Here is a 27,619-nt window from a genome sequence, read left to right as displayed (position 1 = left end):
ACTTTAAGTCTACCACTTGGAGTAGCAACTCCTTCCAAACCTTTTGTAGGCACTCAACCCTTTTATGGCTTAACACCTACACCACATATTCAGGAAAAAAGACATATAAAGACCTCTTTTCCCCCCATTTCAGACTTGTTACAACTACTTAGCTAGATTCTGCTGAAAACAGAATCTGTACATGTGAACAAAAACTCTCGAGACCCACAAATGTGATAAATGCATCCACTTGGCAATAGAACATCTGTAAGATTGTAACCTATGGTGTATAGTTTACTTCAGTATTTGTTCCTAATAGTCCTTTCCGAGCACTTTACCACTGCTGCCAACTATGTATCCAACTTTTTTTTCAGTGTTTAGATCCTGAAGGAACTTTTACAGAGTTCTAGCCCTGATAAAGATTTTCATCCCAGTTATCAACCGACTGACTGGGGTGTCTCTCATCCTGCAGGTGAGACAGGCAAAGAAAATGAGTCCTGTTCAGCAGAGGATTCATGAAGTGATGGGGTGCGGTGTGATGACTGTCTGGCCTCTGACGCTCTGTTCATTGCAACCACCCATCGCCTTCACCTTACAAATCATTACAGCTCCGCTTAAACCATTAAGTCCCAGCTTGGGCACAGCTATGGAGATAAGGGGGAGGGAGATAGAGCCAGGACAGTGAGATGCTTATAGGGTTGATGGACGACTTCCAGTGGAGGAGGACAAATGGAACATCACAAAAAGATGGAAGTGGGCTGAATGTGGGGGAGGGTTTAAGGTGTGGGGCTGACAAGTGTTTAAAATTTTGCTACTACTGTCAACTTTGTTTCTGTCTTCATGCAGAGCGTTTGTGAATGTTTTTTTACTTGCTCCTTATCAAATATTCTTGGCAGACTGAGGTTTTCAAATTCTTTCAGGATTGACAAGTTTTCTGACACCAAATTCTACAATGATTTTATGTACCGTGAAGAAAGCTCTGATTCAATTAATTTTCATTCTAAGTTGAAGACCTCCTTCCTGAAAAATATTCACAAGAAAACCTCTAACAAATTGAGTTCAGTTCCATTTAAATCAATTTCATTTATATAGTATCTATTACCAGCACCAGTCACCTAAAGATACTTTTATTACAAGGTAAACACCTTAAAATATTTGAAACAAAACTCTGTGAGCAAGCACTTGATGACAGTAGGAAGGAAAAACTCCCTTTTAACAGGAACCTTGGACAGAACCTGGTTCAACGAGTGGCAGCAACTGCAACTGGTTGTGGGGGAGGGGACAGAGAGACAGGACAAAAGGTCTCTCTTTGCCATAGAAGAAGGAGGCAAAAAACAGAGGAGTGGTGTATAAACACACAGAAAATAGTGAAGAAGTGAAGAAGAAAAGCTCAATGCATCACGGAATAAAACCGCCGGCACCGTCAGCCTACTGCACTGTAGCTAAGGAATGGTTCAGGGTCACCAGATCAAGCCCTAACTATAAACTTTGAGAAAAGGAAAACTATTAGGCATAATTTTAAAAGTACAGAGTGTGTCTGTCTCTCAAATCCACAGTAGAGGGGCCAGAAAACTGAAGGCTCTCATTTTTAGTTCATACTTTGACAACTCAGTCAAAACATTTGCCTAGTTTTGGTGTTAAATACACTGTTGAGAACAATACAATAATAAAATGCTAATTATTTTTGTTTTTAAAGAGCAAAAAGTAAATAAATTCATAAATAAAATAAAAACAAAAAACAAAAAACAACATCCTGGCACCAAGGAAGGCTTCAGGGTAAACTTAAGACTATATATGTTAAGATCTGTAACCTTACCCACTGTCTGCAGGTCCCAGTTGCCTGATTGTTTCCAGGTCCACTTTGTCCAGGTGCATCTGTTGCACAGCAGTCAGCACCTTCTTCAGGTCCTCTGGGTCTGTGACACCAATCTGGAAAACAGACTGACAGTCTGACTGACAGTGATTACACTGGTTTTGTCTTAGCGCAGCATTTGATATTGTAGATCGGGGTGGGGAGCTCCAGACCTCAATGGCCAGTGTCCTGCAGGTTTTAGATGCGTCTTTGATCCAACACAGCTGATTCAAATGGCTAAATTACCTCCTCAACATGTCCTGAAGTTCTCCAGAGGCTCTGTAACGAACTAATCATGTGATTCAGGTGTGTTGACCCAGGGTGATATCTAAAACCCGCAGGACACCAGCCCTTGAGACCTGGAGTTCCCCACCCCTGCTGTAGATCATAATACACTAGTAAATACACAGAAAATCTGATGAGTCACAGGAACAATTCTTACACCCTCACTACGTACAACCTCAAAAGAAGAATGCAACATATCACACATGCTTGACTTCCTTGTATAACATACAAGGCTCTTGTATCTTGGCTCTTGACGGAGGCGGTCGCACTTATCTCCTTCTCCGTCTCCCTCTCCCTTATCTTTCCTGCTTGGCTTCTCATGTCTTTTGTATAGTCTCGCTTATTCTCTAACCCTCAAAGAGTTTCTCAGTCTTGTTCTCTAAAACCTAAAGAAGAATTATGGATTTGATCAACTGGTTCCGTAACGGAATTGACACCCTCCTGGGCTTGGGAGAGCCCGATTGTCCTGCGGAGACGTTTGCTGCCGGATACTCGATGGTCGGTTGTCGTGTGTGTGGGGACACTCTCGATGGAGGACATTGAATGACATCTACCAATTCAGAACCACGATAACAGAGTTCTGGCTGATTGGAGCTGGCTCGGACCTGGCTTATCGAAGAACAAGAAGCAGCTACAGCTGTTCAAAATCCCATAAGGCTGGCTGACATGACGGGACCTGGCAGGGCTGTGAGCACTCAGACTTTTTTGAACGCAATATGGATAAGATCTTGGAGAAGCTCATGGCTCTGCAATATGGATAACATCTTGGAGAAGAACAACGGGAATTGAGAGACTTGGTGACCAGTGATGGACATTAGTCCAACTGTAAAAATTGGATGCAGTTGTTCGCACTAAACCCAAACATTCACCATCTTCACTCATGCGGCTATCCCACTGGCGCCAGCGGAAGGCCTGCCAAGGTCGAAGCTGACTGGAACAACAAAATTCTCCATGATAACAGGATTGTTGTCAGAACTCTTTGTCCCTCCTTCAAGGCCATCCGCGTTGATCGAAGATTGTTGACTTTTGCTTAACCGGGTGAAGGGACACTTTCTCTCAGTTGAACACGGAACACACACACGCACAAATACGCATGTACACTGACACAGACCTACACTCACCCCCCCATCCCCTCCAAACGCCTTCGAAGCTTATGTCTTCTACGTTGTGAGATGTGATGATTCATGTGCTATGTGCTGAGGTGTTTTTTTCTGTTCTCAAACTGATCTCCCTGTTGGAGCTCAGTCTGGGGGGAGTTCTTTTTTCTCCTCGTCTTTCCTCATGTTGTGCATTTTCCATTGTTATACCTCTCTGACCTGTCTTCCCCATGTGATGTTTGTGTAATGTATGTATGGTTGGAAGGGTAAGATGGCGCTGGCAAGGCTGGCAGCCTTAACCCAATTTCCCTCGGGATGAGTAAAGTATTATCAATCAATCAATCAATCAATCAATACAAATGCACATCATAAAGCAGACAACATACAAACTGAAGAGGAAATGGCATTCCACTCATTTGGAAGATCTTCATATAGTCTGAAAAAATAGGTTGTTACTCTATTACAAAAAATGCCATCTGTAAAGCTAGGAGACCTTACTATTCATCACTGATTAAATAAAACAGGAACAACCCCAGGTTTCATTTCCACATTGAAGCCAGACTGACAGAGAGCCAGACCTCTGTTAAACCAAGTATTCACTTAATTAGCAATGACTTTATGAATTTCTTCACCAAAAATGTAATGCAAATGCAGTTTCTTCCTCTAAATCATCAATGTGCCTTATAGACCCCATTCATACAATATAGTATAGTATACCGTATTTTCCGCACTATAAGGCGCACTTAAAATCCTTTAATTTTCTCAAAAATCGACAGTGCGCCTTTAATCCCGTGTGCCTTATGGTCCAAAAAATACGGTAATTATACGGTATGAAGAACCGTGGACCCCTGTAGCTCAGGGGGTAGGACAGGTCTACTAATTAGAAATCTGGTGGATTGATCCCTTGCTGCCCCAGTCTGCATGCCAAATATCCCTGGGCAAGATATCAACCCCAAGTTGCTCTCTATATGTGTGTGAATGTTAGATAGAAAGCACTTGTATAGAAAAAGCAAAGAAAGTGCTTGTGTGAACGGGGGCGAGTAGTTGTATTAAGCACTTTGAGTGCTCAGGTAAAGTAGAAAAGCTCTATATAAGAACCATTCCATTTATACCACTAAAGTGAGATCTTCTCCAACCGAAGCTATTGTTTAAAAAGAAGTTTCAAAACGGTATTACTCAGAACTGCTTTTAACTAATGTAGCTACACCATAGAATTAATATTATATTTTCTATCATTTTCCCCTATTCTCTCTTTTAGTTTTATTTATTTAATTTTTTTTGTGACGCACTTTGAATACCCGGTGCTTGAGCGATGCTATATAAAGTAAACTTTTCTGAAGTTTAATCATGCTTCCATTTAATTTGATCAGTTGATTGCCTCTAATTTACTGTGAATTATATACAATGTATGCAAACATTTTGCATATATTCACCTTTTACACATTTTTGATTTCTCTCCCATACTGCAGAAGTAAGTGTAGTACGTATCAGTTTAATCTCTTCTTAAAGGGTGACATCAGCAGCTACTCCTCTCTCTTTCTGGGTCATCATCAAATCTGGCAGTCAGAAAAGAGAGCTGACAGACACACAGATGTTACAGACATCCTCTACCTTTTTAAGGTCCTCCTCCTCCATGGTCAACAGGTAACTCCAGGTGATATCATTTTCCTGTGTTTATGTGGAAAGCCAAAAACAGAAAAGATCACTCAACATTTACCAAATCAAAACTTCACAACCTGAAGCAGATGTACCTGCATAACACTTTTCCATACAGTAACAGAAAGCCACCTGCAGCTGTCAAAGCTGGTCCTCATAAATCAGATAGGGCCTAAAACCAAAGCTCACCCCGAGTTTAATTCAGGCCAAGCTAATCCAGCACATTACATCTATTATTTAGTACCAAGTAAAATATGTAAACTACAAGACACATTCCCAAGCCTATACGTATCTGTGTCAATAAGGCAGCTGTGCTCATTTCATTGTAGCTCACCTATTACATTAATAATATATTACACTGTGTCCAATAACACACCATATCTGCTCCTAGAATTTTTGAGATAAGAGAAATCTTTCATATTTAAAAAAAAAGTACTATGATTCAAAATATACATTTTTGAGCAGAGACAAACACACCAACATACAGAGATATCCTATTGCAGGGTGCACTAGAGTACTTACCATCATAATGTCAGTGAGGTAGCCCAGGTTAAGGCCATGCAGGAGGAGCTCCAGGTCATCAAGCTTGCTTACACTGAACAGGGCAGAAATTCCACTGTGACTTACAGCTAACTGACTTATTACACAATATTAACCCATGTGACTAAGGGTGTGGACAACTAGTCAACTAAACACTTCTGCACTGTCCAGTTTACAACAGAAACAACTTTCTCAACCAAATTTTTTGCTTTTAATAGATTTTTAATAAACTTCACACTTTACTGTGGAATCTAAGATGCCATCCTCAATCTGATACCATAGAAAAAAATGTCCATAAACATAAACTCCTTTATTAAAAACTAATTTTAAATCGCTGGCGTAATGTTAGCAGACAGTTTTTTTTATGTTAACATTGTACTCTGTTGACCGGACACAATGAAATGTTAAGATGGTTCCCAAGTTACCAGATATATTGTAAAGCATATGTATAACGTTAGCTACTGCAAATATTTTGTCTATGAGAAAGAACTGATTTCACAACAGCAATGACCAGTTAGCTTAGTGAGGGACACTTTTTTCCTTAGAATTACAAAAATAAAAACACACTATATCTTTGGTAGCAGATTTTTTAAAAAGAATATTTTTAGGTTGTCTGTGGTAGCACTGTGATTCTGGTGAATTTGCACTATATTTTGTGCTGTGTCTAAGTTTTCCTGTGCTTATAAGTGTACTTGTTTTTCTTTAGCATTTATGCTAAAGTTCCAGAAGAACTCCCTGTCTACATGAGGGCTGCAACGCCTCGATGGCATAAGATTATAAAAATTCATCGAGGCTGTATTTTATTGTCAACGTGTCGTATACTAAAACTACTTAAATGTGTTTTTGTAATTGCAATACATTTCATTTCATTTCATTTCTTTATTTATTTCACACATGGTTCAACAGTGCCTCTCCTCCCACACACAAAACACACTACAGGAAGCTATCGGGGTAGTATCACCTACACTGTCGAGACAGCACCCCTCAAGCTCCCAGACTCGGGCTTGGAGGATAAACTGCCCACAGGGGAATTTTTTTTTTTTTTAAGTCACTTAAAACAGATTAATTGGCATTGACCATCTGAGAAACAATAATAAATACACTGCCTGACCAAAAAAAAACAAAGGTCACATACTCTAATATTTCATTGGACCGCCTTTAGCTTTGATTACGGCAATCATTCTCTGTGGCATTGTTTCAATAAGCTTCTGCAATGTCACTAGATTTATTTTCACCCAGTGTTGCATTAATTTGTCACCAAGAGCTTGCATTGATGCTGCGCAAGCTCTCCAGCGCATCCCAAAGATTCTCAATGGGGTTAAGGTCTGGACTCTGTGGTGGCAAATCCATGTGTGAAAACGATGTCTCATGCTCCCAGAACCACTCTTTCACAATTTGAGCCCAATGAATCTTGGGATTGTCATCTTGGAATATGCCTGTGCCATCAGGGAAGAAAAAACCCATTGGTGAAATAACTTGGTCATTCAGTATAGTCAGGTTGCTGAACTGTTGCTGAGTCTAGACCTGACCAACTGCAGCAACCCCAGATCATAGTACTGCCCCCACAGGCTTGTACACTAGGCACTCGTCATTATGGGTGCATCGCTTCTAATCTGGACTTAGACCACATGACCTTCTTCCATTGCTCCATAGCAAATTTTTTCCCAGTTTGCCTCACTGATTACTGGTTTCTACACAGCTGTTCAGTCCCAATCCCTAGAGTTCCCTTCGCATTGTGTGTGTGGAAATGCTTTTACTTGCACTAGTAAACATAGCCCTGAGTTCTACTCTTGTCTTGACTGCTACTTTTAATTAGTAGCAGTCTTTTCTATTTCTGTTTTGTTCTGCATTAAGCAAAGGTGTATAGATGAGTTTGTCCTGAAAAGAGGCTTATGCACCTCTCAAATTGCTCAAGTCATGGAAGAGAGCACCTTCACCATGGTTATCAGCAGCTGAGAACATCATTTCAAAGATAAGAGCAAGCCTCACTCCAGAGCACATCCACTGCAGTCGTGAATCCATGAACGATCATCTGTAAACTTTGGAAACTTGTTATTTTGGACTGGGAAAAAAAAGCTTTTTGATTTAATTTCAAGCTTTACTCAAACTTATGGAACTATCTGAACTATTTGCACATTTTTTTGTTTAAATTCTACTAGCACTTTAAGTGGTGATTCATTTTCAGAAGGTTTTTGAAAGGTAGTGAAATTTTTTTAGACTTTTTGCTCCCATTCAAAAGCATAAAAAAATTCGTTACCAGAGAATCCCTACCAAGTACGGTACTTGTAGGGACAGGACGGGAGTCAAAATGTATTAGATTTTCTGACTACTCTACTGTTGATTACAAGAAGAAGAAAAGAACCCAAAAACCCAACAATGCTACAAAGCTGACGCTCCTGAAGTGCTTTGAGGATCGATCTGCATTTTTTACATTTTCATTCTTTCTAAATCAGCATTTGACGTGGAGGTCAAAGGGGTAAAGACATCATTTTCTACTTTCAGGATCAGAAGAGAACAACAAGGAGTACGCACACATTAGAGTAACCACAGAGTACTCGCAGTTCCAGTCTGAGTGCTGGCATGACGCGCTTCAGAAATTAGCTTCTCTTCTCATGATGTTCATAACATGTTTAATGTGTAACATGGGTTTTAACGTCTTTGTAGCCGACAAGAGAGAAAGGCAGCTAAAATGTTTACAGCCTCTAATTCACAGTGCCAGACGTGGTCTAAAAATTACGTTTCTGGCTGATGATAATTGCCCAGCAGTGCCTGAATGGACTAAACATTCATGCAGAAGGTTTATTATTGTTTATGTCTGGTTCGACAATGGTTCAACAACACCTGCCACACAGACACTAGTTCACTAAGAATCCAACAAGGGGAATTAAGCTATAGTGACGACTGGAATAGAGTTTTGTAATGACAAGAGATAATTGGTGTAAAGAGGAGTTGTATGAACAGAGTCCATCGTCACTCAAGCACTGACAATCAAGTCTGAACACATATTGTTTTTACCTGCTGTAAACTCACAGCCCTGTACAACCACAACTTTTCACTGACAGGAATTAAACAACAAAAAAAGAAGACAAACAAGTTAAAATAATACTACCATATTGATAAAACACTTTAGAAATCTGAAGCTTCTGTGATGATGGGTTCAGAATCGAGACAAACCTTTTAAGAATGCTACCTATTGCCGCGTAAAAAAACCCAACCAACCAAACAAACAAAAGCCCTAAATGCATGCAAGTGAATGCTTTTAGGTCATTCAGAGTTATGTCTGTGAAGGTTCTCAGTCATCCAGGACATCGTAGTCAAAGGAGTTTGCAAAGAAAAGCGTCTGGACTTCTTTAAGTTGCTTGAAGACGTTTCACCTCTCATCCGAGAAGCTTCTTCAGTTCAGAACTGACGAAGCTTCTCGGATGAGAGGTGAAACGTCTTCTTCAGTTCAGAACTGAAGAAGCTTCTCGGATGAGAGGTGAAACGTCTTCAAGCAACTTAAAGAAGTCCAGACGCTTTTCTTTGCAAACTCCTTTGACCATTCAGAGTTATCTTACCTCTCCTTGGGAGATGGAAATTCAGAGTTAGTCTTGAAGAATTTAGATAGCGTGTCCTCCATGGATCCAAAGGCCTGGACATTAGAGATGTTTGAGGAAGAGGCCAAGATCCTCGAAATCTGTGAACAAACGCATATTCATGAACTCTGTAAGATTAAGCAGCTGATGGTAGAAAATATTTTTGATAGTACAGCATACCACAAGTGCATCACTGTAACTTTAAAATAACTTAAAAGTTACATAAGCCCATCCAATGAGTCAAACTAGACCCTTTAGTGGGTAGATTCATGCCCCCAAATTAATTCAATTAATGCTTATAAGCATTATAATACTGCATTTCTGACATGCTAAAAGCATATAGGTGGCATGTAAAAGCATGAAAGTACTTTAGGTACCTGTCTGTGTTTGAAGCTCTCAGCCAGATCAGCAGGGCTTTTGCCAGTCTTTGTCCTGATGGTTTTGTCTGCTCCCAGCTGGAGGAGTTTCAGCACTGCCTCCTCTCTTCCATACTGCACTGCTATAGCCAAAGCCTAACAAAAAAAATACATTAGTTACATACATAATGTCAAAGTACAAATGTTATCATGATAAAAATTATGCATTATATATTACACTGTGCCCTCTGTTACAGGGTCTGCTACAGTTAAACTGAAGGCCCCCACATAAGAACTTTGACTTGACAAACATAAGTAACACACTGTGTATCCACTGCTTTCCTGGACGTTGATTTCAGCCCCATGGGACACCAGGAGGTTGATGACTTTACTGTAGTTGTCCCTGGCTGCCAGCATCAAGCAGGTCATTTGGGACCTGAGAGGAGTAGCAGGCAAGAAAATAGAGAGAAGATAAGGACAAAAGAAAAAAACAAATTTTAAGAAAATAATTTAGATGGAGCAGTAATTATTCTGGGGGTGGAGAGAATATATGGAAGCAGCAGAGAAAGTGAAATGGACATTAGTCTTTTGAATGAGGACACAGCAAGTACAGTGACCAATGAAAATGGGTACACGTATTAATAGTATATGGAAAAACCACCAGGGTGCAGTAGATACCATGTTATAGATAGTCCTTCAGGTTGGAGCCACAGTGAAGCCTATACTACTATGCAACTGAGCAAGCACATTCCCTATTTCAACAAGTGTTTGATGAAGATTGGTGATTTTCTACTTTGATCTTTCTTATGTCTTTGTTAATAGACACATTTATATAGCACTTATCTGTTTTTACTTAACACTCCCAGGCTTTCTACACTACAAGCCACATTCTCACACACAGACACACACACCTACCAATAAAGTGATTTATTCTATACCTTTTATTCTCTACAACATGCCTACGTATGCATTCCTTATCTTCCCAAGAGACTGAGACCCAGAGATTGGACCCGCTGTTGATTAAGGTGACCTGCTCAAACTCCTGAGTCACAGCTGATGACCCATAAGAAACAAGATGTTTTGGTACCATAATTCAGACAAGATAAGCAGTTCTACGGCATCATAGAACTGGGGAATTGTTATAGGCATGCTACCTACACTGAGTATTTTTGATTGATAGTACAGTGGGAACAGGTAGAGATTCCAGAGTCACAGCTAAGCCCAAACATCTTCAAAACGTCTGCAGGTACTTGTACTGCCACTTTTTCAGCCTTATATCTTAAAAAAATACATCTGATAGACCACTATCACTGAACTATAAAAGTAATGAATTCAGTGATAATTGAAAAGTTGCAATAATACTGAAATATTGAGACCACAACTACAGTCTGGATCCTTGCACTCTGCACTAAAACAGCACCCTGCTGAATCAGCCTCTGGACAATGGCCAGTGTTTTAGTGCTTGCAGTATAGCCAGTGGACTTACTGTTCTGTCTGTTGGACAACATTTATGAATGCAGATAAAGTTTTAAAAGATAATAAAAAGTTAAAGAGTCATCAGATGACATGCAGGCTAAAAGAGCCATCAGTCTTGAGTGCTACCTACCGAGTCACAATCATTACACGGTTTTCAGAATTTCAGAACCCTATAGCTTATCAACCAGCTGACTAACCATCCGTTCCAAGTGAAAGCTACAAAGCTCAGTAAAAAAAAAAAAAATAGCAGTATAATCAACCAAAGGCCTTCTAGAAGCAAGTCTCGTCTCTCATCAGCCATCTTGAAATGGATAAAGGCAAATATTTTTAAGTATTATTTAAGTAAAAAAAAATTGTAGTGGACACAGAAATTGAAAATTAGCTCAGATTTGCATACAAATTTGATATAATGTGCTTGAAAAGCTTTCTGGCTTGTTCCAAAGAAAGGTGGTAAATTTTCTACCATCATTGTTCGTTCACCCTTAGATTTCAGTTTGAGATTGTTTAAATCCCATGTCTCTCTCATTCATCAGCTTCATGAATGAAGATAGATTTGAAAAATGATAATTAAAATAGATATATAATCATATGGCAGCTGACATTTCATTTCAGCAAACGCATATCAGCAAATTCCTCTTCTGATCTCCATTTGGGCCATGCACCTTCAAATCCTGCTCAAACTTGACTGATCAATAGAACTCACACTGAAAACGGCCAGGAAAAGGGAAAACACTATAGTGATGAGTGAAGATCACTTATAAACATGTCCGTCAAATTCCAGAGAGTCTTAACACAGTGCCCTGGTTTTAACAACTTTAACCTTTCTTGTTTATTATTAGTAGTTATAGTTAGTTATTAGTCTATTGCCTCCATGTGTTTGCTTCCACTTAAACACGGCCTTATATCAAATAACTTCTGCTACAGTAAAGTACGTCCTCTGTCTTATCACCTGTGACTCAAACATAACAGGCGAGAAAAATACATCAATCCAAAGGCTGGGAAAGTTTAGGGGCCAATTAATCACTTCACTTAATTCTTTTATGGAGAACTGTGTGTCTGTCTGTGTGCGTATGTCAAACATTTAGAAAAAAAACACCAGGAAGTAAATAGGAGGCATTTTAAGGAATAATCCATAATTCATAATTCACATGCAATCATGCTTCAGTTGATTCACAGCTCTAAAACTTAGTTAATCTCTAAAAGTTTACTTATTTAAGTTCAACACGATATGTGAGTAAGCCTAAAAGATAAAACTGTGGTCAGGAAAGGTGTTTACATTACTGCCAGCAAATCATCTTGAACTTAGAAGTGCCCCTAGACAGAGGTGATGTTTGTGAAACGAGTCTAAATCTGTGCAGCACGTCAGAGGTTTTTGCTGAACACCGATGATGATAAGCAGTAAACGCATCAACATCTTCATTTAACAAATTCCCAGAAATCACAAGTTAATGTTCCATGCGAACTCAAACAAATGTGACAATGGCTATGACAACATCTTTAGTAACATGCCTCTGTGCTCACTAATCAGTGGCTAGAGTGGCAAGAAAACAAGATAGGGAGGGTCATAAAGTTTCTGCTTCCATGCCCTCTCCTATTTTATTTTCCCAAGGGTTGTTATGGTGTGAGACAGGCCTCAAGGTCACTCACAGACCACTTCTGTGTGTTCTCTGTATGTGTGTCCTTCACACTGTGAGTTCTGGACCGTTCCCAAAGAGTGGGCTGATCAATATGCAGACAATTCAGTATAAAAATTGTTCCTTCTATGAGGAAGAACAATGACTTCCAGAAATATCTGACTCACTGCACCTTGGTCAGCACTCTCAAATAGATTCCACAATCTAATCTTAAGATTTTACGATGAATAAATTTACATAAGCACCTGGAAAGATATCTTCTCTTTAGTGACAAAATAACTATTGCCAAATAATGAATCTTGAGCAACACCTTTCCTCCCTATAAATGACAGTAAAGGGAAAAGTAACTCATTGCTGCTACCAACTTATGCATAGATAGTTAGTTTGGGTACCTGTGAGGACAGGCGAGCCGAAGTGCAAAACAAAAAAGTTTAAAACAAAAAAGGAATACTAAGAATTACATAAAGGTAGAGAAGCAGTCATGCAAACATCTCCAATGTTATAACAAACTCAAAGCACATCACTTTTGAGTGATGCAAACCAACAGAAATTGGTGCCAGTGATGTGAATAGAGGAAAAGATGAAAAAATGAATCTGATGTTCTGCTGAGAAAGCCTCTCAGCTGAGGTTCTCCCAGACTGTGGATTCTTCTGCAGGTACTGAAACTCACAGAAACTCACAGATAAGCCTATTGTGGCTGTTTTGGGCAGCTGGAGAGGTATGGTTCAACTTTTAAATACAGACAGGAAGAAAGAACAGAAACAATCACATTTGTAAGACTGATAAGACCTAAACAAAATAGCATAGGTCTTCCACAAGCTGGAATTTACTCAGGGCCTTCTTGACGTGATGTTCTTCTGCTTCCCTGGGCACTGTGTCTGTGGGGATGGTTTTCGCTCTATGTTGTGGTGTCCTGATGACACCCAGTTTATGCTCCAGTTCCCCCATTGAAAACGCTACGTCCAAATGAACAGAATCAACCTTTTGGGAAATAAGTAAGAGCTTTTCTTTTTTCTATCTCAATGAAGAATCTCGATTTTGACTTTCTGTAGAAAAAAAATTGTTGAGAAGCAGAGATGGGTATAACACCATTCATAAAGCTTTCAATGTCAGCAGACATTCTGCAGCCTCCTTTCTAAATAAAATAAATACTAATACAAAGTAAATATTTTTGCTACATCACAAAGTTTTCAAACCCCTCATGTTTTCCAAACTTTTTGAATGACTGCAAGGAAAAAGCCACTAAAAATGTCTCTGAATGAGCCCTATCCGGTGTGTACATTACCTTTAATGCGTTTAGCAAAGATCAGCACAGTGAAGGTGGAAAAAAAACAAAAACAGGGGACACATGGAGGCAATGGACCCCACATTGTGCTCCTGCAGGACTGTGAGAGATGACAGAGAATTCTTGTTTACCCTAAAACGGAGGAACGAGCAGCTGGTGTTAATCATTGGTTTGAATTTCAGACGTAAGAGGCGATGAGGAGGTGGGGAAGGTTTATCCTCTGCACCCACATGAACCTCACATTCTTTTTCTTTTTTTTAATGTTGGGGGCTGTTGGCCCCTCTCCTCACCCCCTCCCTTCATCTACATCCTTCTGTGTCTTGTTACTTAACTTCAAATGTTTTGTCTGGGAAGGAACCAATCAATTTCCTAATGCTACAGCCTGTCTTTTTGTATCAACAGGGGGTTTCAGGTGGCATATGTCGTGCATGTAATGACATTCTGGCTGTGACAGTGTGGCAGAGGATTAGGGAAAGCTAAACAAGGCCACTGGGGGGCTGCACCCACACTTTGACACAGCAAAATTCCACAGATGGTAACAGTAAAAGTACTTCAAGAATGGTCTGTCCTCATTCTTTTCCATGAGAGGACATTTTTCAAGTTCTTTTCTGAGGCAGGAAACCAGAGTTTATATCCAATCACTGCAGAGACTGATGGATACCAAACTTACCCAGCTTGTGTACGGGGCTTGTATTAATACATACAGCCATAAATATAATTTAGAATATAAAAGTCAAATTCCCAAAGTAGCTGCTTAAGTCCTTAGGGTCAATTAAGACACACCTTTTTTGAGTTTTACATTTTTTATGCATGTATAAAATATTTGTCATCGTCGCTTTAGCTGGCATTCAACACCTCCTGAAGTTAGCCACTGATGCTTCAATTAAAGCAGTCATCTCCTCGAGGGCCGGTGTCCTGAAACTTTTCCATGTGTCCCTGTTGCAACACACCTGAAAAAAAGACTCTATAGAACTTGACTGCATGCTGGCGTGGCAACCCCTAACCCTACTCAAGTAAATTTAAGTAAATGTAAGTGTTCAGAAAAATGTACTTGTAAAAATACTTTTATTGCACCATGTTCATTCATTTATGAGCTGCTGTAACGTGAATCAAATGGCTGAATTGCCGCCTCAGCATGCATTTAAGTTATATAGTCTTGCTAATGACATACTAGTTGTATTCAGGTGTGCTGCAATAGGGACACATGGAAAAGTTTCGGGACAGCGGCCCTTGAGGACTGGAGTGGAGACCCCTGAATTAAAGTTTCACAATGTTGTTGCAACCAGTGCAATTTGGGGTAACACCTATGTCTTTAAAAGAGCTTTCATTTTTCCAAGGATTCTTGTTTATCTTGGTTTGAAATCAGACAAAAACAAAATCATGGTTTTAGGGAGACCGACAACATATCATTTTGTTTTGTTATGTTCCCAGAGGTGTTTCCATGATTATTGTTACAACATTAATTAATTTCCAGGTCCGTCTTTTGTTCTGTAGCTCTACACGCCTATATTTGTAAAATTTACAATTCAAGAATCTATTTATTTCATACTACTGTGTTTTTGTCTGTATTGACCATGTACTTGATAAAACACAATGGACCAAGCAGCTCCAACACCAGCAGATGACATGGCACCACTAATCATCAAAGAGTGCACAAACTTCACAACTCAAACATCTAGGATTCTGTGCTTCTCCACTCCTCCATAATCTAGGACCTATTTTTTAAATGAAAAGCAAAATTTGTTTTCAACTGCAATGATGACTTTGGACAGGAACAGTCCATGAATAACAATGACAAATGTCATATCTGTTGCCATCTATTGCAAATCTCTTGCTGTCTAATTGACCAAATGTATAATTCAGAAACAAAAAGACACAGCTAGTTAATGTAGGGAGTAATATACTAACAATTCAGTACAAACAGAGTTTTTGTGGCAGCCTGAAATCTGTGTGTAACATAAAACATTATTTACTTTCAGATCTAGTGTGATGTGTGTATTATATCGCAGTAGATCTGGCAGTAGATAGTGTTACACTATGTGAAACTAAACCGTAATTGTGCACCAAGGCTGCCATCTCTCATCATGCAGTTAGAAAGCCTTGCTATGAGGGCATCTCTGAAGTAACGTTAAACACACAGTTTGTTAGCTTTGCAAATGAGCTGAGTTGCTATGATGAGCCAATAGAGCAGGAGTAGGCAACTCCAGGCCTCGAGTGCCGGTGTCCTGCGGGTTTTAAATATCACCCTGGGTCAACACACCTGAATCAAATGATTAGTTCATTACCAGGCCTCTGGAGAATGTCAAGACATGTTGAGGAGGTAATTTAGCAATTTGAATCAGCTGTGGTTGGATCAAGGACACATCTAAAACCTGCAGGACACTGACACTCGAGGCCTGGAGTTGCCTATCCCGATCTACAAATGCTGCGCTAAGACAAAACCAGTGTAATCACTGTCAGTCAGACTGTCAGTCTGTTTTCCAGATTGGTGTCACAGACCCAGAGGACCTGAAGAAGGTGCTGACTGCTGTGCAACAGATGCACCTGGACAAAGGAACAGCCTCAATCCTGAGTGAAATCTCAACCCTTACCTGACCGTCATTCACTGCATCTTTCACAGTTAGAAACTTGAAGCCCAAGATGCTGCAAAACACATTACAGAACCAAATCATTTTCACAAAGTCTGCTGTTGATCTTAGTAAATGGAAGAAGATGCATCCTTCCCTTGTTCAGAGATTTACAGATGTCGGTTTAGGGAAAGAAAAAAAATAGGGTTATGCACTGCAGGAAGGCTGAAAAACATCTGTCATCAAAACAATGTTTTTTTAGTAATATCCTTTAGTGAAATATTAATTCTTTCTTTAAACTCAATTTCGACATTATTTCATATTAAATATTAAAGTTAAGTGGCAAAGATGGTGAAATACTGATCAGTGGACCGGGGATTTAATTCTGGCATGTTGATTCATTCATACTGGTGCATCTGACTGTAAGTAACTGAATATTACTTGTGAATATTAATTTAAATAATCCTGATTTATTATAACATTCACATATTAATGTTACACACTAAAAAGGCCCCATTAATGCCTACGCCTAATGAGAGAAGTAAAAGAAAGAAACATGAATGTTGCTCTGTGTGCGCACACTGCTGAGAAAAGACAGGGAAAGCCTAAAACATTGAACCTGCTCTGCTCATTGTAAAAAGGAAAACAAGATGCATTTTAATTCAGTTCAGTTTCATCAAACTCCTGGTATTATTGCAGAGTTTGAATACATGGGGCTTGACACCAAAAGCTCAGAGCATCAGAACAAAGCCAGTTTTGGCACTGGCCTCACAGCTTTGAGCAATCCGGCAATGCCAATTATGCACTCTTTCTGATAACATCTCTTCCTCTCATTCCAAATAAACACTTCTAGTGGCAACTGTCACACATTGCTGCAAAATAAGACATGCTTTTTGGTGTAAAATTTTGTGTAATTTACAGTAAACTGCATACCACAAACCTTAGTAACTTAGGTTTTGTTTTTCATTATTTGATTGAGCAGACAAGATGTACTCATCGCCACATACTCCATGACTGCAACAATTACAATATGTTAACAATCTGTGTGCATTTATAAAGTAAAAGTCAAATTCCCAAAGTAGCTGCTTAAGTCCCTAGGGTCAATTAAGACACACCTTTTTCCCCCCCTCTCTTGTCACATAAAACATACACATCTTTTTCAGTTTTATCATTATTATTTAAATTTTTTAAATAACAATTTACATTATAAAATTATTGCACAGGTCTCCCCCCTTGGGACCATAAGCTGCTATCCAGAGGTTGAAGGTGCCGCACGCTAAACCTCTGGGAAACCAGGCAACTCAGTCAACTTTATATAGACCTTAATAATTTTTCAAAAACACAGCCAGACAACAGCAAATTTTCTAATTATTTAAAGTAACTAAGAGGCGGTAGCATCCAAAATTTCACACACAAATTTTCGAGGTATCATATCAACACAGCTTGAGGAGCATTTCAGTTGTGCTACAGTGCTTAAAAGCCCGCTCTGTTGTGCGTTGTTTTTTCACCTACACTTCAAGGCTTTGGACCAACAAACTACCAACACCACACTGACTGGGTTCAATTCAACAAAATGTGTAAAAAAGTTTCTAGTCTCTTGCCCACCCTTTACACTCTATGTTTGTTTGTCTGTCTGTCTGATACCCGTCTGTACATGTACATGCCATAACAGGACATTCCAAACAAAACACACAAATATACACACACTGTATGGAGCACAGTGGTGCATAATGCTACCACATGGCAGCTAAACATACGAGAACCATCAAAGGAAATGTGATCCAGCACCTCGTTTTTTTCCTCCCCTGTTCTAGAAAAGTATGAAGTGTTTTTATTTGGCCTACATCAAAACGGGTGTGACTGTGCGTACTGTGTTGAAAATCCCATAAATATTTTGACCTAAAACACATCTGCACCCTCCCTCACCTGTCCACCATGTTGGGGTCAGCATTTCTGGACAGCAGAAGCTCCACGCAACGTGCAATTTTGTCCTCACTGGCAGATGCCGTGCAGCTGGCCATGAGCACCGTCCAGTGATCTGTGGAAAAGAACAACAACAATTTTAAGAGTCACTTCTATTTTAATAAACATTTAGTTTAGCTCGGACTATTAAAAAAATACATTAAAACCATATCAAGCTGGCACCAATTATACACATATAAAGATTGCCACTGACAATGGAGACAACATTTTTTGCTTATTTTGTGTCCTGCTCTTGAATAGAGAAGATGCAGACAGACTGCAGCTGACAAAATCCACCTGTGTGTGAAACTCATGCCAGGCACATTGTTGTCTGGTGTCGATGCAGCTGCTTGGACATGCAACCAAAAAACACATCCTTGTCTGAGTCTAGTAAAGCTTTAGAGGAAGCATTAAGAACTATACTATATGGGTTTGAAAGCTGATTCACATTTGGCTGATGCTCGTAATACCATGAAAAGATATCAAAGAAACAAATCAGTTTCAGAATAGTCCAATTTTAGAGATCTCAAATACTACATTATTGCATTGACAAAATCATTTTCAAGTGATTATTACATGGCCAGTTGCCCAGGCACATTAATGGCTACATTAATAGCGGATGTCTACTACTACTAGGTTTTTAAATGTCTGAATGAATGTCACTATCTGCCCTTGATTTACTTTTGCCCTCACTCTTATTTTAAAAGACCAATTGCCACTATCCAGCATGTTTGCTTGGTCATGTTCCTCTTGTGGCAGTCTATGATAACATTCAGCTGCTCCTTCAGTTAGTCCCTCCACTGTCTCGAGAACATAGTACTGCTGCAAGGTGAAGGGCCACTCTAACCAGAACCTGCAACATGTGGATGCAGAGATCACCAAGCCTAGACTTAACAAGAACTACTGTCACCAGCTGCTGTTGGTGACGGTTCCTCCTGTGTTCCCCTCTTTCCGTTTCTCACTTTGTGTGTGATTTTGAACCTGTTCACTCTTTTAGATTTCTTCCTGTTATATTTTGAAGATAACTTCCCTCCTTTCCCGCCGTTCTTCTTCCCACTCCTGTTAACTTCTGATTAAGTTAATCTGTTCCTTACATCCTTTAAATCTGTGTCTATTCCTTCAATCTCTGTCAGGTCATCTTATTTGCGTATTTGATATGCTTTTTTCCCCTTGCCACCACTGAGCAATGCTTTGGGTATTTTCACATGGATAAATAAAAACCCCTAATTGAGTCCCTTAAAATTAAACTTGGTTTTCAGTCAGTGTTCTCTCAACTACTGCCAACATTTTTGCTGTAATGAAAACTGCAATACTATTTAAAAGTACCCTACCTGTTTACTGAATGGTTTCTTCTGGCCAGTAGCAGTGAAGCTCATGTTTTTGCACAGGACAAGTGTTCCTTCTGTCTCGTGTTTGTTTTTGAAGAATTGTGTAGTTAAATCAATGTATTTACCTCATGGAAAAAAAATGGTATGCTATGCTTCTAATTTATAATTACATTACTTGATTGATGATTTGCAGTGATATAGAAAAGGATAAAATATCTGAACCTGGATGGAGCAATGGAGACTGATAGCGGTTTTATCTGGCATCAGGAAGTGTGGCTGCTTTTATGGACTCTTTGACTTAGAGGATTTGTCTCCTTATCTTAAACTGATAAAAGTAGTCTGAGACCTGTGGCAATGCTCTCAATTCCTGGTTTGTTCCGGTAATGAGTGACTCTCTAACTTGTGTGCTTCTAAATGCGTTTAGATGTTTCCCTGTATGTGTGTTTGTGCGCACAAATACCTAGGTCTCTACATCTGTATATGGGTTTCTGTGTCTTTGTGGCTGTGCATGTTTGGCTCCATATCTGTGTGTGTTTATATTATGTTCGTGTGGGTGTAAACCAGACTGCCTGGTTTGCGTCTACAGAGGCCTGGAGTAAATAAATCTGAGGCCTGAGAATAAGTGAGAGGGCATGACAGCAGCATGGTGAGCTTTATCAATCACTAATGCATTCCTCTGCTCAGCATCACTGCTTGGACAAATGCTATCAGGATCTGACCACACGTCAGCCCTCATCTACTCCATTTAATTGTTTCCTTCACCTGCCTGAAGCAGTGATTGCCAAGAAAACTGTGTGAAATCAGTCACACACAGTCCAACTCAGCATTCTGGACTGAGAATTAATTGATATCAGATATCAACACACTGACGAGTGCCGTTGGTCTTGGGTCTGGGGACTTTTAGCAGACAAATGAGGGTTTTTTTGGTGGACACTCTGGGTAATTAAGAATGGAGTGATTTTAAATATTTTATAGTCAAACTGACAGGGATGGAGGGGGAAAAAAAAGTTGATGTTTTTATCTTAACCTGAGTAATTTTTAATTTTGGTATTTTTAAACTTAAAGCAAATCAATTTTCATGGCTATTGTGTCTGCTGGTATTTGTGAGTGCTGATCAAAATAAGAAAATTCTGGAGTGGAATTTTTAGGGTTTGGGCAAAATGTACTGTACGTAAAATCACACCAGATAAACCAAGTGTGCTTGGTTCTATGCTTAATATTTCTGCCTAGTGATAATGCCTTTAGGTGAGTAACACAATTTATTTACAAGAAAACAGACATGAGAGATCTGATGAATTTATATTGTGGATGATTCGACTTAAGGCCCAAGCAAAGAAAGCAGGGAACTATTTAGGAATGATGACTACGTCCATCTTTTCCTATAAAGACGATGGTTCAAACTGTGGGGAGAGTTGAATCTATTCCAAAATCTTTCATCAATACAAGCAAACTTCCCAGAATCAGATCATAGTCAGTGCTAAGCTGCAGCTTTGATTCTAAAAACAGTCCAATTTTCAGAGGTCAAAGGTCCCAATTACTGTAGCTTCGTTCCTTTATCATAAAGTTATATTCCATGTGATTCACTAGGAAAGAAAACTAGAAAAAACATTTTTGCCAAAACCTAAACACAGATTCATTACTATCTGAATAAAGTAGGCTCAACTTTCATATCTCCACTGAAAACCATACATATATACTACAACACGGCACGCTTTGAACTCTTTAACAAAATGTGTTTGTGGTGTGTGCTCCAGCTACAGAACTGCAAGAGGATACGTGGTTTTATGAGTGTAAAACTGTAAACCTTTTAACATGCAGGCGTTCTGCTTCCTTGGTTGTTTTACCCAGACTGATCTCGAGCCAACAGATGCCTTCAATTTTTCTTGCTTTGGGATGAGGGTTCAGCTAAAAAGAACTCAAAGGATCAGCAGCATGTTTCTGCAAGAGTTCCTCACTGGCGTCACAGCCGTTAAATAATGTCAGATGAAGCATAGCGGTGCATAGGTCTGATTGGTTTCCTGGTCTTTGGCTTCAGCAGGTGAGGAAATTGATAAAACGTGCCATGGGGGAAAAATAGCTCGACACCAACACAACAGAGACTGTTGGGGGGAATTAGGCCAGGGTGTTTAATATTCAAGTCTGCAAGGCAAAATGAAGGACTATTGTCTAATCACACCATCTGCCCTTCCTGAAAAGCAGTGGGTAAAAGATTGCACAGGGGTCAGTGGGCCCTACGGGTGTTAATGTTAATGTTGACCATCAGTAAAAAGTAGTCTGCCTAAACTGTTTTTTTTTAATCTATGTAATTTTAAGACTCTTAAAAGATTAACACTCTGTAAAAAGTTTACAAGTACTACATATTATAAAATAAAAGGCTGTTATCATGAGTTTAAGTTTTAAATTTACTTTGGTATAGCTATGAAAGTGCTGAACCAGATGCATTTAATGAGATCTCACCACTTTTATGATGATATAGGTACATTTCGCAGAATTTTGACACAGAATGGCTCTTTGCATGGACAGAAATGCAGAAATGTTAGTTATACTTGACTGTTAACACTGGTTAGCAACATATATACACATACACACACACACACATTGGTGATTTACATATTTGCACTGCCAAAAAATCTTTTGCATAATTTTTCTTGTAACTGTAATTCTTTGACTTCTCATACCGATTTAAAAAAATATTTTTAATTAAAAAAAAAGAGGTAGGATTACAGCTGTATTTAAAAATTAAATACTCCTCTCTCACTGCTATGTCCACTATAGCTCAGGGACAAGTTGCTGTCCCAAATGGAGCAGTTTAAGTATCTTGGTGTCTGGTTCACAACTGAGGAGAGAGTGGAGCAGGACACCAACAGACAGGTACTGCATCTGCATCACCTGTCTGTTGTGGTAAAGCCAAGCATAAAAGCAAAGCTGTTGATTTAACAGTCGATCTATGTCATTATCCTCACCTGCAGTCACAGGCTCTGGGTAGTTAGCAAAGGAATAATAGTGAGATTATAAGCAACAGAAATGAGTTTCCTCTGAAAATTGGCTGGGGCCTCCCTAAAAAACAAAAATGGGACCTTTGTCACTTGGGAGGAGCTCAAAGGTAGAGCTGCTACTCCTCCATGTCGAAAGAAGCCATTTGAGGTGGTTTGGACATTTGACCATGGCAGGCCCAGGACATGCTGGAGAGACTACATCTCTCGAATAATTTGAGAATGCAAGAAAAAGTAACACAGAGCACTGAGGAATAAAATAAATATGTTAATATAGTCATTTCACAGCTCTGTGTGCTTGTCATGATCAAATGCCCAAATCAACAATTTTCTGCAACTTTACTGTTTAAACTTATTTGTAACCACAGTATTGCATTCTATTGTTTTATTTTTGTAACATTTTATACATCTTCATCTCCTGTTCTTTTGATTATGTTTCTGATCGGATCAGGTGTCTCTTAAACTGAATTTAGATTGTGTGCAGAAGAAGAGTCAAAAGACATGTGAAAAGCCCTTTTTAAGTGGGCGTGTACAGAAGCTGAAACAGAGAGCCTACATTAACAAAGACAGTTGATAACCACCACTGTTGTACCAATTCTCTCTGACTGGGGTTTTACGTTTTGTTAATAAAGCACAGTGGTTCTCAAACTGTGGTACACGTACCACTAGTGGTACTTGGGCTCTCTCTGGTGGTACGCAGGAAATCTCCAATGTTTTTTAAGCTTCAATAATATACCATTGTGGAGGTATGCAAAGACGACACGAGAGTTCCCCAGGCTCTTCTGGGAGCCAGACTCAACCAGAAAACATCTCCCCTAGTGCGAGTCCTCCATGAAGAGCAGCCTTTCCTTATCGCCAGCGGTCACAGCCGCTACAGAGCGCCGGCGAGAACGTTTCTCTGGGCCTTAAAACTGCAAAGGCAGCAAGGCGCTGTCACGCTGATGGTAAAAACACAGCCCTTTTACGCAATGCCGCCGTGCCGCAATCCCAGCCACCATCGGTGAGTCTGAGGCTCCTGGTAGCCAGGAGAATGCGATCCACTTCTTCTGCGAGTGAGCAGTAATCCTTCGTGGCCAGCAGCGGGGAGTTGGCGAGGCCAGCTCACACCGGCATCTGTCAGAGGAAGATGTGAGTGAAGAGGAATCCGCTGTCATCTGTTCCTAGCAAGGACAACATGCTCTCCATGCACTCGAGAGCAGTACCATCACCCAGGCCAGAGAGAGAGAGAGGAGTTTTTTGGCCCGCTCTGCATCGGAGAGGGAGTGGCACTGCAGCAGCAGCACCTTGAGAGCGGTTTATTTCCCCTGGGTGGGAGGATCCTGGAAGAGGGTCATCACAGGGTGGGTGGACAGTGGATCCAGCAAGGCCACCACATAAACTTGTTTGCATGGTATTTAATGCCGTCGGCATTTTGCGGAGAGCAAACTGAGCTTCAGTGTGCACGAATCACGAAGGAGGGTTGTGAAGCCAAAAATCCGGCAGCTTAACCGCCACAGCAAAAATTCAAACGTACAGCTCTGCTATCACTTCCAACGTAAATGAAGACAGAAAACTAAACAGCAATGGCATTTGGAGGGTTACTGAAGTTTGGCTAGCTGGTATATAATTATGTGCTGCGTGGTGGCTAGCTACACAGCTATGGTTAGCATAATGTATAAACAGTGAAGCTGGAGGATGAATGCTAACTTTTTTCCACTCAATAAAAGTTAACGTGAGGGTTCCCGATGGTTAGGGACAAATGCAATCGCATGGCAGGATGGTGTAAACGGACCAAACTTCAGTCAGGAAAACAACTGCAATATAAGGTTAGTCATTAATATACTGCTGCATGGGCTGGGCTGTAGTTACATCGTAAGGTTTTAAAAACTGAGCTTTAAAATGAATAGTGATGATAAAAACCGAGAGAGGCCGACAGTGATCACTGCCTTTTTTTAGGGGCTTGTTCAGATTATATAGAACAAGATACAAAGCATTAAAACGTGTTAAAACACAACAGCCTTAATAAACGCAGAGTAGTTTGGACCTGGAAAAAGGTTTCATCAGGTCATCACTTAAAGATCGGATATCTCACCTGCTGTGAATCTTTTAATGCAGTACAGTTGTTATTATTATCACTTGTCACATCCTGTTTATGACAGTTAAAACAAATAACATTCATATAAGAAATAAAATTGTCTCGTGTAAAGTGTATGTGGCGTTAAATAAGTCTGTACTTCAATGTTGGTCATAACGTGGTACTTCACGAGCCATATTTTCTACGAGGTGGTACTCACTGCGAAAAGTTTGAGAACCACTGATATAGCAAATACAAAGAAATTCTGGCTATGTTGAACAAATTGTTCTGACCTTTGCTGAAATTGGCACTGGCCCCTCTATCCAGAAGCAGTTTGGCCAGGTCATAGTTGGCCACGCTGACAGCACACATAAGTGGAGTCCATTCAAATCCAAGCCTGGTCTCCACATCCACACCTGTCCACAAAAAGCCACAGCAAGCAAGACAATCAAAATAAATTATTTTATATGGATTAATAGCAACGTTAAACAAAAAATCATATATAATTGAAGAATTGTTAGAGTATTAATGCATTATTTAGAGACAACTATAATGTGTGATGCAAAAAAAATGAAGCAAGTGCTTGCCATTGTCCAACAGCTGTTTAACAGTGTCTGTGTCTCCCTTACTGATAACTTTTTTCAAAACTGACACACTATCTTCTCCTTGTTGTTGAACAGCATCCAGCTCCTGTAAAAATATGGAACAACCATAATCTATAAAAACTGATTCCTTCATATAAAAAAATGTTAGTGCCTACAAAAGAGTTTGTGGCCTTGCACCAAAGAAAATCAACAAGAATATAGTAATGAGTATGTGTGTATATTGTTTTTTTCCTTCCTTCATGTTGGGTTAAATTCAAGTCAAATATAACAGGAACACTTTTTTTAAGTTAGGTTACAAAGTCTCTTCTGACTCATCAGGATAATCAATTCAGATGACCCGTTTTAAGCAATGAAAAATCTCAATTGATGTTAACGGCATTGTGTACATGTAAAAAAGTCATTATTTAATAACAGTCTTTGCTTTACTGAATGTGTTTAGCTACTGTATTTATCTGTTATAGAGAACTACTAGATATAAAGCTGTATATATTAAGCTGTGACACTCAATATTTTATGTTGACTTATTGAGCTTTCATTTTTGTAACCTTATTTAGCCATTTTTGTATATTCTGCTTTCTTGGGCTACTCTACTTTATTTCAGCCATTTGTCTTCTAGAGATGGTACTTTTTTCAGCAATTGTAAGTGTATGTGAAAAGGCTCTGTAACGCCTGTCATGTATGTCTGTGGGTGTCCTGTTGACTGCTGACACACGGTGTGTGTGAACCTCAAGTTTTATTATTTTTTAGCAAATGTAGCGATTTTCATATGGCTCAAAATGGTAAGTGCATCCATTTCCTGCTATTTTTTTTAATCTATTTGACAAAAAACACTTACCCCTGTGTAACTTAAAACACACTTAAACCAGCTGGTAATTAGCACTTATCCTATATTTATGCATGTAGGAACCCTGCCCAAGTTACAGCCATGTTCATTTTTGAGCAGCCTCCGAACAGCAATTCAAGAACACCAAGGGTGAGAAAGAGCGGCAGTTGCACAAACTCCTGAAACTGAACTCTTAACAATAATTAAAGAAAACAGCAAATTGGTTTTCTTTGTATGTTAAATTAGCTTTCTACTACAGTAAATAAAATAAATAAAAAAACAAGAAGAAAGAAAGAAAATATGAGGTTCGTTAAGTTAGCTCATGTTAGACACAGAGGTTGCAGCTGTTGCTAGTTAATGCTATCACTAGCAGCATAAAGGCAAATGAGAAAAGATGGAGGGCGCTGGTGTTGAGAACCTTAATGCAACCAGAGTTTTTATCCGAATAAGGCGAGATGTGCCACTCAGCTTCGCTGCCGTCGCTTTCTTCTCCAGCTGCAAAGGCATAATCCATGAAGTTCGCCATGACTTAGCGTAATAGCTCGCTAAGCATCGGTCCGAGTGGACGCTACAGGTCGCACTGGAGAGACGTTTGAGGCTGCGCACCATGGCGACCCGGTGTTGGGCGGAGTTAGACACCAAGCAAATTTAAAGAGTCCTGTTCTAGTTTAATAGGAAAATACAATAGCAGTACAATGTTTTCATAAAGTTACGCTGTACACGTAATTAAAATTGTGTCTTAAAACAGGAATTTTTCTGGTCTTGTTGCTATAAGGCCTTGTTTTTGTCCTGTCTCTCGCCCTCATCCCTAACTGTTCGTGACAAATGGCTTTCCCTCCCTGAGCCTGCTTCTGCCTGAGGTTTCCTGTTAAAACGGAGTTTTTCCTTTCCACTATCACCATGTGTTTGCGCATACAGGTCATCCCATTGTTGGGATTTTCTCTATATTATTGTAGGGTCTTTACCTTACAATATAAAGAACCTCGAGGCAACTGTTGTTGTCATTTGGTGCTGTATAAATAAATACAACTGAATTAAATTAAAACAGGTGTGAACCTCGGCTTTTTTACCTAATCTGCATGAAGGTAGGATTTATTGACAACAGCTGCAAGGGACAGTCATTGTCCAGAAGAGGTCACTCTTTCTTCTGGGCAAGTCAACACCGGTTGTAGCCAACTGCAAGCATCTAACAGTGCGTCTCTCTGTATTTTTCCTCAGGTCCCCTTACTACCTTTTATATTTTCTATCACGCTCTGGCTTAAAAATCACACTGAAACAAGCTTTAAAGAGGTGATAAATGAGTCATAATTCTTTACTTCTACAAATATGCTATAACTAAGCACCCTTTTTTCTGATTTACTTACTTCTTTTCGTATTGAATTTTCAAATTGCTCTTCCCCGTGGTCTTCCTCACACCCTGGTTTGTTGTTTTCAGTTATATGATTATGGCTTATGGAAATCAATGCCAGCATCGTTTTCTGTACGGAGTTTTGGAGCAGTGTTTCTACTTGAAACATGAAACGAAACCTGCACTTTTGAACAATTCCTTGCTT

At 39.6% G+C, this 27,619-nt stretch overlaps 1 protein-coding gene across 1 annotated transcript in view; it reads right to left on the bottom strand.

The window, feature by feature from the left end:
- Positions 1-26,592, bottom strand: part of asz1 (ankyrin repeat, SAM and basic leucine zipper domain containing 1) — a 34,042-nt gene extending 7,450 nt beyond the window's left edge. The window contains exons 1-10 of the mRNA XM_063480329.1: positions 26,485-26,592; positions 25,226-25,328; positions 24,932-25,054; positions 18,229-18,340; positions 9,665-9,776; positions 9,362-9,496; positions 8,967-9,085; positions 5,392-5,464; positions 4,825-4,881; positions 1,796-1,908 (exon numbers count right to left, since the gene is read on the bottom strand). Of these exons, the coding sequence (XP_063336399.1) occupies positions 1,796-1,908; positions 4,825-4,881; positions 5,392-5,464; positions 8,967-9,085; positions 9,362-9,496; positions 9,665-9,776; positions 18,229-18,340; positions 24,932-25,054; positions 25,226-25,328; positions 26,485-26,592 (1,055 nt within the window). The remainder of the gene's footprint in view (positions 1-1,795; positions 1,909-4,824; positions 4,882-5,391; positions 5,465-8,966; positions 9,086-9,361; positions 9,497-9,664; positions 9,777-18,228; positions 18,341-24,931; positions 25,055-25,225; positions 25,329-26,484) is intronic.
- Between the last annotated feature and the right edge of the window lie 1,027 nt (positions 26,593-27,619).

The sequence above is a fragment of the Pelmatolapia mariae genome, linkage group LG7 (assembly GCF_036321145.2).
Source record: "Pelmatolapia mariae isolate MD_Pm_ZW linkage group LG7, Pm_UMD_F_2, whole genome shotgun sequence".
NCBI classification, from domain to species: Eukaryota; Metazoa; Chordata; class Actinopteri; order Cichliformes; family Cichlidae; genus Pelmatolapia; species Pelmatolapia mariae.
Note: the sequence above shows the minus strand (reverse complement) of the source record. Positions and strands in the feature narration are given on the sequence as shown.